The sequence below is a fragment of the Marmota monax genome, unplaced genomic scaffold, assembly GCF_021218885.2.
Source record: "Marmota monax isolate L192 unplaced genomic scaffold, Marmota_monax_Labrador192_F-V1.1 WCK01_AAM20220418_F8-fsc00005, whole genome shotgun sequence".
NCBI lineage: Eukaryota > Metazoa > Chordata > Mammalia > Rodentia > Sciuridae > Marmota > Marmota monax.
Genome location: NW_026692254.1, coordinates 2354738 through 2367518, shown reverse-complemented (window position 1 = coordinate 2367518; position 12781 = coordinate 2354738). Strand labels below are relative to the sequence as shown.

General features: G+C 37.6%; 1 protein-coding gene across 7 annotated transcripts in view; it reads left to right on the top strand.

Annotated features, from left to right (window-relative positions):
* Kif16b (kinesin family member 16B) overlaps window positions 1-12781 on the top strand; it is a 304004-nt gene that overhangs the window by 181278 nt on the left and 109945 nt on the right. For 5 of the 7 annotated variants that reach the window (XM_046434441.2, XM_046434424.2, XM_046434411.2 and 2 more), the window contains exons 18-19: window positions 11029-11061; window positions 11399-11452. In XM_046434441.2, the coding sequence (XP_046290397.1) occupies window positions 11029-11061; window positions 11399-11452 (87 nt within the window). The remainder of the gene's footprint in view (window positions 1-11028; window positions 11062-11398; window positions 11453-12781) is intronic. The other 2 variants (XM_046434431.2, XM_046434416.2) reach the window with 1 other exon arrangement.

Genomic DNA, 12781 nt, shown 5'->3' with positions numbered 1-12781 from the left:
CTCATTTGATTAGAGCCTGTTGCTGCTGATTCTGTCAAGGGCTCCATTGTACACATTCATTCCTGTTCCAAGGTCTTTGCATATGCCTTTTCCTCCTTTCGGAACACTTGTTCAGGTATCCATGAGCCTTTCACAGGGCGTACTCCTACATTAGTTTCTAAGGTCTGAGTTTAAATGTCACTTCCTCAAAAAGGATTTACCAACCCGAATCCAAAATTCATCTTGACTCTTCACTCATTCCATTCTTCATCTTTCCTTATTACCACTTAAAACAGTTGGTAATTGTGTCTGTTGGTACAACTATGTGTCTGTTCCTGATCTATGCATGTAATGATAGGTGAAAAGGTTTGATTTTTCTCTTCCAAGTAGGTGTTTGAGGAGTAATTCTTTCCTGAACATGTGTATGGGTCAATTATTCCCCGGTGAGGCATGTCCAGCCCCATCCTTCTATCAGAGACCATAATTCCAACCTTGAATAACAATTTCCCAACTCAGTGACCTCAAATGTTTGGTCACTATCAGCAACCCCTATATCTTATGACCTATGAAGGTTAATTGTCATCATTGTTTGAAATAAATAGAAATGTGCTGTAGTTTATTAGAAGCAAAACAGATGTGAAGTGCTTACTACAATCAGAGTAGATTTTAAAAATGCAAGTGATTTTTTCTCATTATAAAAGGAAATGCTATTACCAAAAAAGTAAAACACTCAGAAATGAATAAATAATCACAAATGTTTATAATTCTTCCACCAAGAAATAATCATTGGTTTGCATTGGTAATATTTGCCTATATATTTTAAAATAATTTTTAGTTGCTGATAGATCTTGTTTTGTTTAATACGTGGTGCTGAGAATTGAACCCAGTACTTCACAAATACCAGGCATGTGTGCTACCACTGAAGCCCAGCCCCAGCCCCTATTTGCTTATATTTTAAAGTATGTCCATTTAATTATACATCACACATCATATAGAGTATTTAAAAATTTTTGAGGTCATGTTAGGAATACAAGCCTGTCTTCTGCTTTTTTTTTCTGTTAACATATTATCATAAACTTTGTCCCAGGCCACTGGCAATGATTCTTCATTCTGTCTTTATGTCATAATTTATTTAAATTTTGCTTTATTATTAGGAACACATCAAACTATTTCAGCTTTTTTTCCCATCTAAGTTGTTGATAATATTGCTATTAATCCTCTTATATAAATCTCCTACTTTCATATTTTGTCAGCTAAATCCACACCCAGAATTCTTTATTTGATGGCAGTTGTTGCTTAAATCAAAGCATGGGGGAGGACTGAAGGCAGAAATTTCAGGGAGACAATAAGGGAAGAAAGGCATGAGCCATTGAGTTGAAGACCTTAGGGCTGAGGGTAAAGGCATGGCCACAGGGATCTGGGAATGGGAATACACACACAGAGCAGAGAATACTTCCAGTCTGCTGTCAGCCCTGTGGGAGAGACAGAGGCCCACCTTTCTAGCAGTGTCTGGTTAGGTGTGTTGGCATGTTGTCTTTCTTGGTGCAGTGTCAAAGGCGTACAAATATGTAAAGCAGACTTATAAAGCTTCTGTGATATATTGTCACCACAGAAGAACTGTGGCATATCTGAAGTCTTTTTACATTTTCAGACTTCTTTCCTCTCTTTTTTTCTGCTGCCTATGAATGTGCACTGCTTTTTCTTTCTTAAACTAACCTCTTTCTTAAACTAACCAAACTTTTATCAGAGTGGTTGGCTGTGTCCATCTCCATGAGACTCTGTCAATAAATCTTGGTATATCTATATTATAGAATTTTATGATATTAAACTATGTCATACAGTAATAGTTAATGATATGGGAATTTGTCCCAGGCATGTATTAGGAGGAAATGATGACTAAGTAAATTTTATTGTAGGCTTTTGGCTGTGTGTGGATATATATGGCTGTCAAGGCTTAAGGCTGATACCAAGATGGAACAATCCTGGTATAGGACTGTTTTAATTACCCGTTTTTTCTAAACTTGCTGCAGTGAATTGTTTTCATCATGAGGGGATGAGGAGTGTTACAATTTGTTATTTCTCAAGGCAAAAGGAGGCCTGCCTTGGCTGGTACCATCTCCTCCTCTCAGGTCTTCTGTGACTCCTTGTGATTGGGTTTCTGGCTCTGAAGTTCATACCACTGACTTTAGAGCTCTATCTATGGCAGACATTGGTAGAACACCTACTCTGTGCCTTGCAGACAGCCCTCAGCATACATAGTCACCCAAGGTATGGAAGGGGCTCTGTCCTCAAGGAGCCCTGGTGGAGGAGAAGACAGCTCCCACCTTCTGTGACCTGTAAGGCCCTAGCTCCATCTTGAGCTCAGTTGTTTTCCTATATCCCCCCTCTGCTATTTTTCACTGCTTTCACTGTATTTGTGCTACTGGGATCCGAGTGAGCCTCATATATCTTCTTCTGGTTTTTGCCTGATTCCCCTCTCATGGTGGCTACAGATGCATCCTAATGACCCTTCTTTGTGCATCTCTCTCCTCATGTTCTCTTTTCCCCATACCCTCTTTTCTAGCTTTATATTTTCATAGCACCTATGACATAATATATTCATTATTTGTTACTTAACTGTCCCTCAACCAAATAAAAGTTTTATGAGTGCAAAGAATTAGTTTCTTTTATTGAATTCACAGTTCCTAGAACAGTGCCTGGAATGGCATATTGAACAAGTGAATTAATGAGTGAATTAATGGACACTCAGCAGTTCCTGAGTGTCCTTCCCAGAGCCGTGACAGAGGTCTGCACAGGGCAGTAGAAGGGAAGCTTGCCCCTGAGATTTAGCTTGAACTTAGCTTGAACATTCTGCTTAGAGTCCAAATTCCCAGTTGCATTACTCATGACTTCCTTTGTTTAATCTCAGAAGTAGACAAATGAGGTTTTATACTGTTTCCTTCATTGTATCTCTCATTTGTCTTCCTTTATTTTTCTTCTGTACTTTTGCTCCCAATTCAGTGTACAGTGCCCATTATAATTCTGTCCATTTTTTAAGGCCCACATCAGCTAAAACCTCCTCTACTAGGCCTCCTCTCATCCTAAAGCTGTAACCCATCCTCCATTGAAAGTTGTGCCTTTTAGGAACATCACCTTTTGTGATTCATGTATGTCATGTTTTCTTTCACTTATAGTTACTCTCATAAGAGTGTCCAAAGGCACTTTTTTCCATTTTGTGTTCTCCCCAGAGTCCTGCTTTGTATCTAGTAGGAGTTTGATAAAGGTTTGTTGGACACACAAAATACGTGGCTGGATGAAATATCAGGAATATTGTCTATGGCACATTCTTCTGGTCCATCCAGTGGAATCATATATTTTAGAAAGATGAATTATTTTTAATATATGGAAGGCTCTTTCTGGGATAGAAAATACTATGGTTTGGTAGAGGAGGTGAGAAAGAATTCTAGGATAGATGTTAAAGTGGAGGTGGAGATGAGCTTTTCTACTCTTAGTTCTTCTAACAAGAAAGTTACCTTAGACTTCTCTCTGATATTACGTGGGGCTCAGTCTCCTGGCCTGGAAAATAGGAGGGAGCGGGTAGAAGACAGGGATGTGTACTGAGCTGAGTGTGTGATCTCGAGTTCCCATCCAGTTCAAAGTGCCTGTGATATTAGGGCTTTATTGGAAATATCTCTGAATGTCCGTTCTGATTGTTTTATTAGAGAAAGATACCACTATTATAAGAAATAGGCTGAAAACAGACTCAATTAAAATGCTTATGGTATCAAATTTTACTGTTTTTTTTTTTTTTTTAGCAATCATTGTTTCTTTGGGTACTTTTCATTTGAAATACAAAACACTTAAGACTAGCTCTTTGGCAAGTGTTAGTACTTTCTAGAGTAGGAAATTTAAAAGTCATTAGAAAACTATTCCCAGAGTACCTTTGATATTTATGTTATAAACTATCAAATTTTAGCTAAGAAGGATTTAATTTCACAATCTTCTATATTAAGTTACATTTTGAAAACTCTTCCTCTCCCCCTACATCTTGATTCGCATTCTCTGATTTGTAGTTGTCAGCAGTTTCCTGTTGTATGTCCTGACATGTGACATGGAAAATAACCTGGCAGTGAAAGGGTGATTTAGAGTGAGTGGTATAGAAATTGTAGTCATCTTTGCAAAGCAGCTTTTCTTAGCTTGCTAGTGAAAGTTAACATAAGAGCTGATACCCAGAGGAAGGACTGTAAAGCCTTTCCATAAAGAATCAACAACTGAATGAATGGCCAGGTGCTTTCTTTGATCAGTTTCCCTAAGCTTACCCTGATGAGTATCTGCCTTGTTATTTAGCTTTTAGATCATTTATAGAATGTCAGGTTCTCAAGGTCAGACTGGATAGTACCAGCACAAACACCAGCACTGAAATCCAAACTTTTTTCTTTAATCTTTAAGATATCTCAGTCTTCCTTGGGATTTTCCCAATTGTAAGATGATTTGAGACTGATTGAAAGTTTCTGAGGAGTTATAGGGTGTTGAGAAGGTCAGTGATCTTGGCCTAAACTATTGTAGAATCCACTGTGTTAAGAACCTAGACCCAGTGAAGGATCAGGGAAAGATAAACCATCTTCCATTGCATTCTAGACTTTTTCCTGATTCCTTATCAGAATCTGAACTGAGGAGTCCCACCAAGCATTCCAGGCTGGAGGCCCATAGTTCTTTCAGAGAAAGCATGTGTGTGGTCAGAAACAGCTACATAATGAAAACATGGAGCCTCTGGCTCCACCATTACTAAGAATTACAAGATGGCAGCAGCAGAGAATCAAGTGTAGGGGACCCATATAGCTCAGTCACAAACTGCACATGTTGTATACCCATGAAATCTATCCTGCATTGACTGTAACCTAAAAGTCCCTAATGAAAATCCAAGTCTATCCACTGACCAAGAATTTTTCCTTACCTGGTAAATATCTGCTGAGAAAATAGAGTAAAACGTTCATGCAGGGGACTTTACCACTATGACTGCTTCAGCTCTTCTCTGTTGCCAGCTGAGATCTCCCTTCCAGGCCTGATGTGCTGGAGCTCAGCTCCATTACTTTCCCTAACCATCCTCAATGAAGTGCTGGCTGGACTTGGGGAGTCACCTTTCTATTTTTAGAAAGTGAAATGGTATCAGAGGCACTAAATTAACCACCATCAGGACACCACAAGGTTGCAAATATTTATGTTTTTAGTTCATTTACATTTCTCTTTCCTTCCTTCCTTCCTTCCTAATCACAGTCTCACTTTCAGTGTAATGGTGTGAGCTGAGAAATTCCTACCCCCCCCCTTGTTTTTTCTATTGCCGATGATAACAGAAATGTAAATTGCAAGATGTGCAGTTACACCTAAAAATGCTAGATGTCTTTTAATGAAAAGAAGAGAGTATTTCTGATAAAAATAGGTTGTATGCTGAGCTTTTTTGTTGGACCTAACACAATATGTGCACTTCGGTCATTTTAAAATGCTTGAAACAGCTACAAAAATTATATCTTTTTGTTGTTTTCCTTTTAATTATACCATTTTGGAAATTAGCATTTGGGGCCATGTTAATTCCAGAAAAGATAGTGAATTATACTTATTTTTAAAGAAGTCACATTTGAATACAATTATAGTTTATATACTTTTTCGATACTGACACTTTTACATTTTACAATCTACTGTGGTATGCTGTTTGAAATAATTTAATGGGTTATTTTAAAGTATAATTAGTAAATATGTAATACTTACATTATATCTGCCACAGCTCATATCCCCTCATATTTAAAAATATAACCCCTAACTTTATAATTATGACTTTCTCCTCATACTGTTTGTGAACTTGTTTTAAGTTAAGACTAAGTATCTTTTAATTGTTATTCTCTTTTTCAGGAAATGTTACTCATTGTTTACCAAAGGCATACTGCTTTCAGTTGAAAACAACCAAATTCTTCCCTATTCAGAAACAGGTCTCAGAAATGAAGTCATACTTCTTCATTAAGAATTAAAATGGGAATTTCTATCTGATTTCTGAACTCTGGATCTTGCATTTCAATAGATTTTACCCTTCATGAGGGGCCATAAGCTGTGGCCTCAAGCATCTGAGGTTGGCAGTTGCCTTGAATCCAAGACTCTATCACCCTTTCTATTCCCAGTCAAGTGTTATGAAATGAAAGTGTTCTTTAAGGAAAGCCAGTGACTTCATCAACCAGAGACTCTAAGGTCCTCCTCCCAGGTGCTCCCAGCTGCTTCCTCTGCCCTGTGGAGCATTTCTCATCTGTGTGGCATCTGCCTGTCCCACTCTTTGCTCCTCCTTACACCTGTCATCTGCTCCCCTTCCATATACTTCCTTCAAAGTCTTTCACTATCTTTCTATGTCCTGCTGTTATCTTGGATGATTGTGTATGGATTACCCATCCTGCAACATTTTTCTTAGATAGTAATTATTCTGGATATGTCTTTGATTTCCTACTCTTTCCTTTAAGTCTTGTCCTCATTTAATATTTCCTGATTAATATCGAATCAAGTTCTTCTGCCAACAATTGGGCCATCCTCTTCCCAATAGCTCAGATGGTCCTTCTGTTCTATACTTTCCTGGGTCCCACTTCTAGGACCATTGAACTTTCTCCCCCCATATCTCAAAGCTTGACTGATGCCCATCCAGCCCTGTTTTCCTTCATTTTTTTATATCAGTTCCCTTACCTACTGCCCTATCACCTATTATAAATAGTGTCCTTGACCCTTACACCTCTAACTCCATCACTATGTCTCTTCACTTTTAGGACCTTGTTTCTAACTGCGCAGAGAATACAGACTTCTTAAGAGAACAACACCCTCAAATCCCATTTCTGCTTTACATTTATCTTGCATCCCTCCCTTCCTGTCCCAGTGGCAGAACACCCCCTTTTCCTTCTCATGGTAACTTTCGTACCTGTACTGTGAATCCTATGGGATTAATAGTTAATATTTTTTAACATCTTAGTGTTTATGTGTTTCCTCCTTGGATCCTCCCTCTTAGTCCATCTGTAGGTGAGGAAACAAGTTTAGAAAGGTTGAGAGATTTTTCCCACGGTCACATATGAGCCAAGATTTTATCTGAACCAAAGTAATTCCAAATCCCTTGCCCATAGTCATTATTATTCTTATTTTGGAAACCTCTGACCATCAGATATTTTCTGCTTCCTCCCAGTTTTTTCCACCCATTCTCTGACTCTTCCCCTCCCGCCTCCCCACCCTCCTTATGGCTTGTTTATTCCAGGATCAAACAGATACAAGTTTCTTTCATCTGTTAAAATGAACATCCATCTTCCTAAAATTACTACATCCCTTTTACAAGCAAAATCACTGAGAAAACTCTCTACCGCATATATACTCACAGCCTCCATATTCTTCTACCTCATTTCTCAGCCCACTTCAGTCTGCCCTAAACCTGACAAAGGTTGCTTCAAGATTACCAGTGACCTCCATGTTGCTAAGTTCAAGGGGTGCTCCTTGGGTTCTTTTGTACTTGACATTCCTGAACATTTAATACCACTGATTCCTTTTCTTTTTGGAAGTACCCTCTTCTGTGTGTTCTCAAGGACCTCCTCTTTCCTGATGTCTGTGTGTGTCTGACTGCTTATCTCTAGCCTCATTTGAGGACCCAGCCTTCTCTGCCCATCACTACTGTGTGTGTGTGTATGTGTGTGTGTATAAGTGGTCTTTCTGACATTGCACTAAGCCTCTTTATTCTCATTCTGCTGTGTGTTCTGGGTAACCTCACTCCCTCTTGTGGCTTCAGTTGCTAGCCCACTCTGGCAAATTCAAAGTCTTTATCCCCATCCTTAATAAGGGCCTGAGGAGCTGTCTTTGTTGGTCTTCCATTGCCTACTGGACATCTCCATTTGGATGACCCTTAGGAATTGTTGAATTGAACATATGTGAAACTGCACTTATCTTCCAGAAGGCAGAGTAGGGTCATTGTGGGAATTAAGTCTTAAGTACTCAGAGCAGTGCTAACTGTGGAGGGAATTGGTTGGTAGCTTCAATGGGCATTAACAACTGTCCTGGGTTCATCTACCCTAAGTACTAGCATAACTACTGCTCATACTACAGTTCCCTCCTCCCCTAACACACACTGCCTCCTTCCCCAGTTCTCCTTCCTACCTTAGTTCACTGTAACATTGAGAGTAGACTGTAGCATGATGGTGACACAGAACACCTAACATGCACAGGTGCCAACAGATATTTTCCATGTGTCCTCTCACTTGATCCTGGCCACAACCCTCTTAGGTAGGGTCTGTTCTTTCCTTTAACTTCTAAGAAAATGAAACATCCAAGATTAAGTAACTCATGTGTGGTCTCACAACCACTGGAATTTGTATTCAGACTTGCTGACCCTTTAGCTCAGTCTCTTGGTGGTTATGTTCCTCCTTTCCACACTTTCTGAATCCAGGCCACTAACCTGAGGCTCATCTTTTACTCTTTTTTTCTTGTCACCACCCCTACCAAAATTCAACCAGTTACTGAATTTTGTCAGCTTGACCTCCTGCATATCAAAAGATATGTTCATTTCTTTATTCCAGTTGGATATCCCTTATTATAAATAGTGGATCCTGCCTTCATAGAAGTCTCCTAATTTATTAAGTTACTACAAGTTTCTTCATTTGTCTCATGAATTCACATATTGCTCCCCTTCCATGTGTTCTCTACAAAACAGCCAGTGTATGTGTTCTTCAACAACCCTTTTCCGAGATATTTTTCTGCTACCATCCTTAGGGTTAAGTTCAAAATCTTTAATATAACTTTCAGTGTCCTTTCCTGATTGGCTTCTGTTGTTTTGTTCTGCTTCATTTCTTTCCACTTCTCCCTCAGCAAACCAAGATCTGGTTTTATTGAGAATTTCTTGAGTTCCCAGATCATGAAAGAGAAAGAATGGCACAGGTAATACTTAGAAGCAGGGAGCTTGCCTTGACTCTAGGTCCCACTAGATTCTGGGATCAGTTTTCTCTCTGCATATGACACACAGACTGTCACAGACCAGGCCAGAGGCTGCATCTCTTTTACAGACTACTGTACGCTCTGGCTTTCCACATTGCCTAAAACTTCAAAGTAGGGGCTCAGTTAAAATGTCACGTTAGCTATTATAACTCAGATTTTTATGATCTCCTTGAGTACTTGAGGCCATGCTGTTCCTTAGCAAGAGTGGTAGTGGTTTGCAGCACTGATTTACTAGCAAACTTGGACTCTGCTCATCATATCCGCTAAGCCTCAGTTTCCTGCTTTGTAAAATAAGGGTGATAAATGCATCAACCTTTCAAGGTTGAGAAAACAAAATGAGGGTGGTGCATGATGAGTGTCAATCACAGTACCTGCATCTTGGAAATAATCCTCAGATGGGAGGTTTTCATCCACACTTTCATCTCTCAAGGTAACATTTGCTTAGTGCCACCTACATGTGACATTGTCAAAGTGTACTGATGGGCTATTATTCACAGAAAATAAAAATTGAGAATAAAGGTAATTGTATTAGGGTAATTCTCTGGGTTTTAAAAGTATTTTATTCAGTAAGACATTTTTGCTTGATAAATATGTCTATACATACTAAACTGAAAATATTGACCAAGGTTCTGTTTGTTGTTAAATAAAAGAGAATGATCATATTTTAATTTTAATGAAGCCTTGTACCTATGTAATATAATGAAATTTAGACTGGGCTCCATGGATGGCAAATGCTTCATATTTATGTGACTGACTTCTTTTGTATGGCAATATTTATAGTAAGCTGCAGATTATCATCATGTGACACTAGGATAAATGTAACTCTACCAAGTTTCAAAGAAGGATTTAATATTTTGTTCATTCTTTTATTTGTTTTTGGTTCTAGAGATTGAACTCAAGGGCAGTTTACAGACACCTGATCTATATACCTACCCCTTCTTAGTTTTTATTTTCAGACAGGGTCTCACTAAGTTACTTAATGTCTCACTAAGTTGTTGAGGCTTCAAACTTGAGATTCTCTTGCTTCTGTCTCCTGAGTTGCCGGGATTACAGGCTTGTGCCACTGTGCCTAGCTAGTGTATTTATTTTATACCATAAAATAGAACACTTCTCTTAAAATGAGTCAATAGAGGGTGTTTTGGAAGCATGGTGTTATGGGTTCAAATCTTGGCTCCCCACATATTACCACTATAATTTTGGACATGTTCTTTAACATATCTGAGCTTTGGATTCTTCTTCTGTAAAATGGCGATATTCTCCTCCCTTAATGTTTCCTGGGAAGACAAAGGGACTTAATGTGTAAACCAGCACAGCACCTGCTACATCATAGATAACTCTTGCTTACAAAAGCAACCACATATCTTACATTCAAAAACAGCCCAAATTAAATTGGAAAGAGATCTGTTTGAAATGTTTGATCATTATAAAAGTAACTCTGTTGCCAATCTGGATTTACACGTTATCCAAGGAACACAATTTATAATGAATTTTTCTATAGTTCAGTTTTTTAATGTATTTCTCTGCTACCTACATAACAAGAAAATGTGTAAGTTTAAGAATTATAGTTCATGCTGTTTAATATGAATAGTGAAACCTCACAATAATTAATATTTGAGAAGCCAACCTGTGCTCTCAATATTTTAGTAAGTTTTAAAATTCCCAACAACCTGCATTACTTTGTTTTTCTAGCACAGTGTGAATTTTTGTCACAAGCTCCTAATCTCCAGTAAATCGTCTGTCATGTAACCATTAATTATAGGAGGATCTTGATGAACCTGTATGTACTGTAACAATCTATGAAACAATAAAAATACAACTGCTGTTAACAATGATTATTGTTACTCGGTTATTATGAGTACTATGATTAGCATGAGAAGTGCACAAAACAGAACAGTGAACTTTTTGGAGTGTTTCACTTTATAAAATTGTTGGAAAGTGGAATATTTATAAGAAGGCATTTCAATTTGTGCATGGCTTTTGTCTTTATAAGTGACTTACTGCTTTTCTCCTTATGTTTCCTCCTGCTAAATTTTCTTAATTGATGTCTGTGCTCTCTCTCTCTCTCTACCTCCCTGGCAGTCTTTTCCCCATAAAAGGACCCATCTGTCTAAGGTAGAGATTCTCCATTTTTACATACTCATCAGTGACTTAGTTGGGTAGACATGCTTATCATTTACAAGTTACATTTAATTCTTCCTTTTCAAAATTCAGAGGTGCTTCACTTGTTTTTCTTTAAGTCAAATCTGTTCTCTTTAATCTGTGTTCAAGCACCCAAAAGTACATCTAATTTCTAATTATAGTCATAGAGCAAAGAATGTGTTTTAAACTTGCTAATCCATGGTAATTAAAAATAATACTTGGAAAACTGATGCTTTGTATTATGTGAATGTATAAAGAGGGAGAAAAGTACTTTCAGAAAAGTGACTTTATTTTTATTTGATGTTATTAGACTTGAATTTGAGCGACAACAGCGTGAAGAACTTGAAAAATTAGAAAGTAAAAGGTAAGGCATGTTGGATTTGAGTTCTACTCCTGTGTTTGCTGCCTGCACTGACTTCCTATGTGTCTGCTTCAGCCCTCCCTCTTGCTCTTTGTCGTTTACGTATCTAATGGCTGTAGGTGGTTTCTTTTTAACTGTTTGAGTTTACTTCATGTTTAGTTTTTTAAGCAGTTTATCTTCAAATACTTGTAAGAAAGGGGGAGTAGAGTCAGAAAGCAGATTTAATATACCAGGTTAGTACACCAAATATATATTTGTTTCAGCTTAACTCAAAAACATGTCTTCTCTCAATAGTCTTCCTTGAATTTTTAAAAAGCCAAAAGAATCAAAGAGTGAATGAATGCAAGATCAAAATTTTCTTATTACTTCTCCACTTTACACACACTTTTCCTTATATTGTTTGTCTGTATGTATTTTCCCATCTATAATTTGCCTGTTTTGCTCACTTTTCTTTTGTGGGATGTGGCCAGGGATGTGTGTTTCTGGCTATTTGATTGATTTGGTAAGTTGTTTATATGCTCTGAAATAGTCTTTGTTGATAAAACTGTATTTTCTCCCTTTTTTTTTTAACCATCCTATTTAACAACTGAAGAAGTGGATAAATATTGGAGTAGAAGCTAAGGCCATAGGGAATCTTCAAACTAGCCATTTATTTTCTAGAATCTGTATTGTAAATGTTACAAATGAATCAGTTTAGTTTCCAGCAACATAGAGGGAAGATGTTTGGTGAGACAAGAATCAGGCCCATGTATACACAATCTTATTCTGTATCATTGCTTTGGAGGCCAAAGCCAATGCCTAAAATCTGATTTAGCACTCAGTGAGGATTTTGTATTCTGAGAGAAAACACACATGTAACCCCTAAAATTGTGCATTTCAGCATTCTAATGGAGACTCCAGTTATTTTCAGTGTTATACATTAATAAGCAAATATTTGGGGCCATTTGATGATTACTGTTTACCTAAACTAGTGATTAAATACTATGTAGCAAGTAGTTATTTGAGCTGAAACAATGAATTATTATCTCTACTTTGCTATTCGAATTCCAAGAGTTAAAGACAGCATGAGTATTTTAATGTCATCTTGTTACTGAATGTCTTAAGTTTTAGTCATTGGGCTGAATAAAATTATTCACATTTAAATTTAAATTGGACATGGTTCTTTCTCTTTGAGCTCAGGGGGCTTTTAAAATTATATCATGCATAACACATTATGATTCTAAGCTCCACAAAGAAATTATATCAGAGGCTACTTCAGGAGACTAGGCAGATATGTTGGACAGATGACATGCTGTTGAAAATTTGAAAGAAGGACACTTTCTCCTCTTTTAT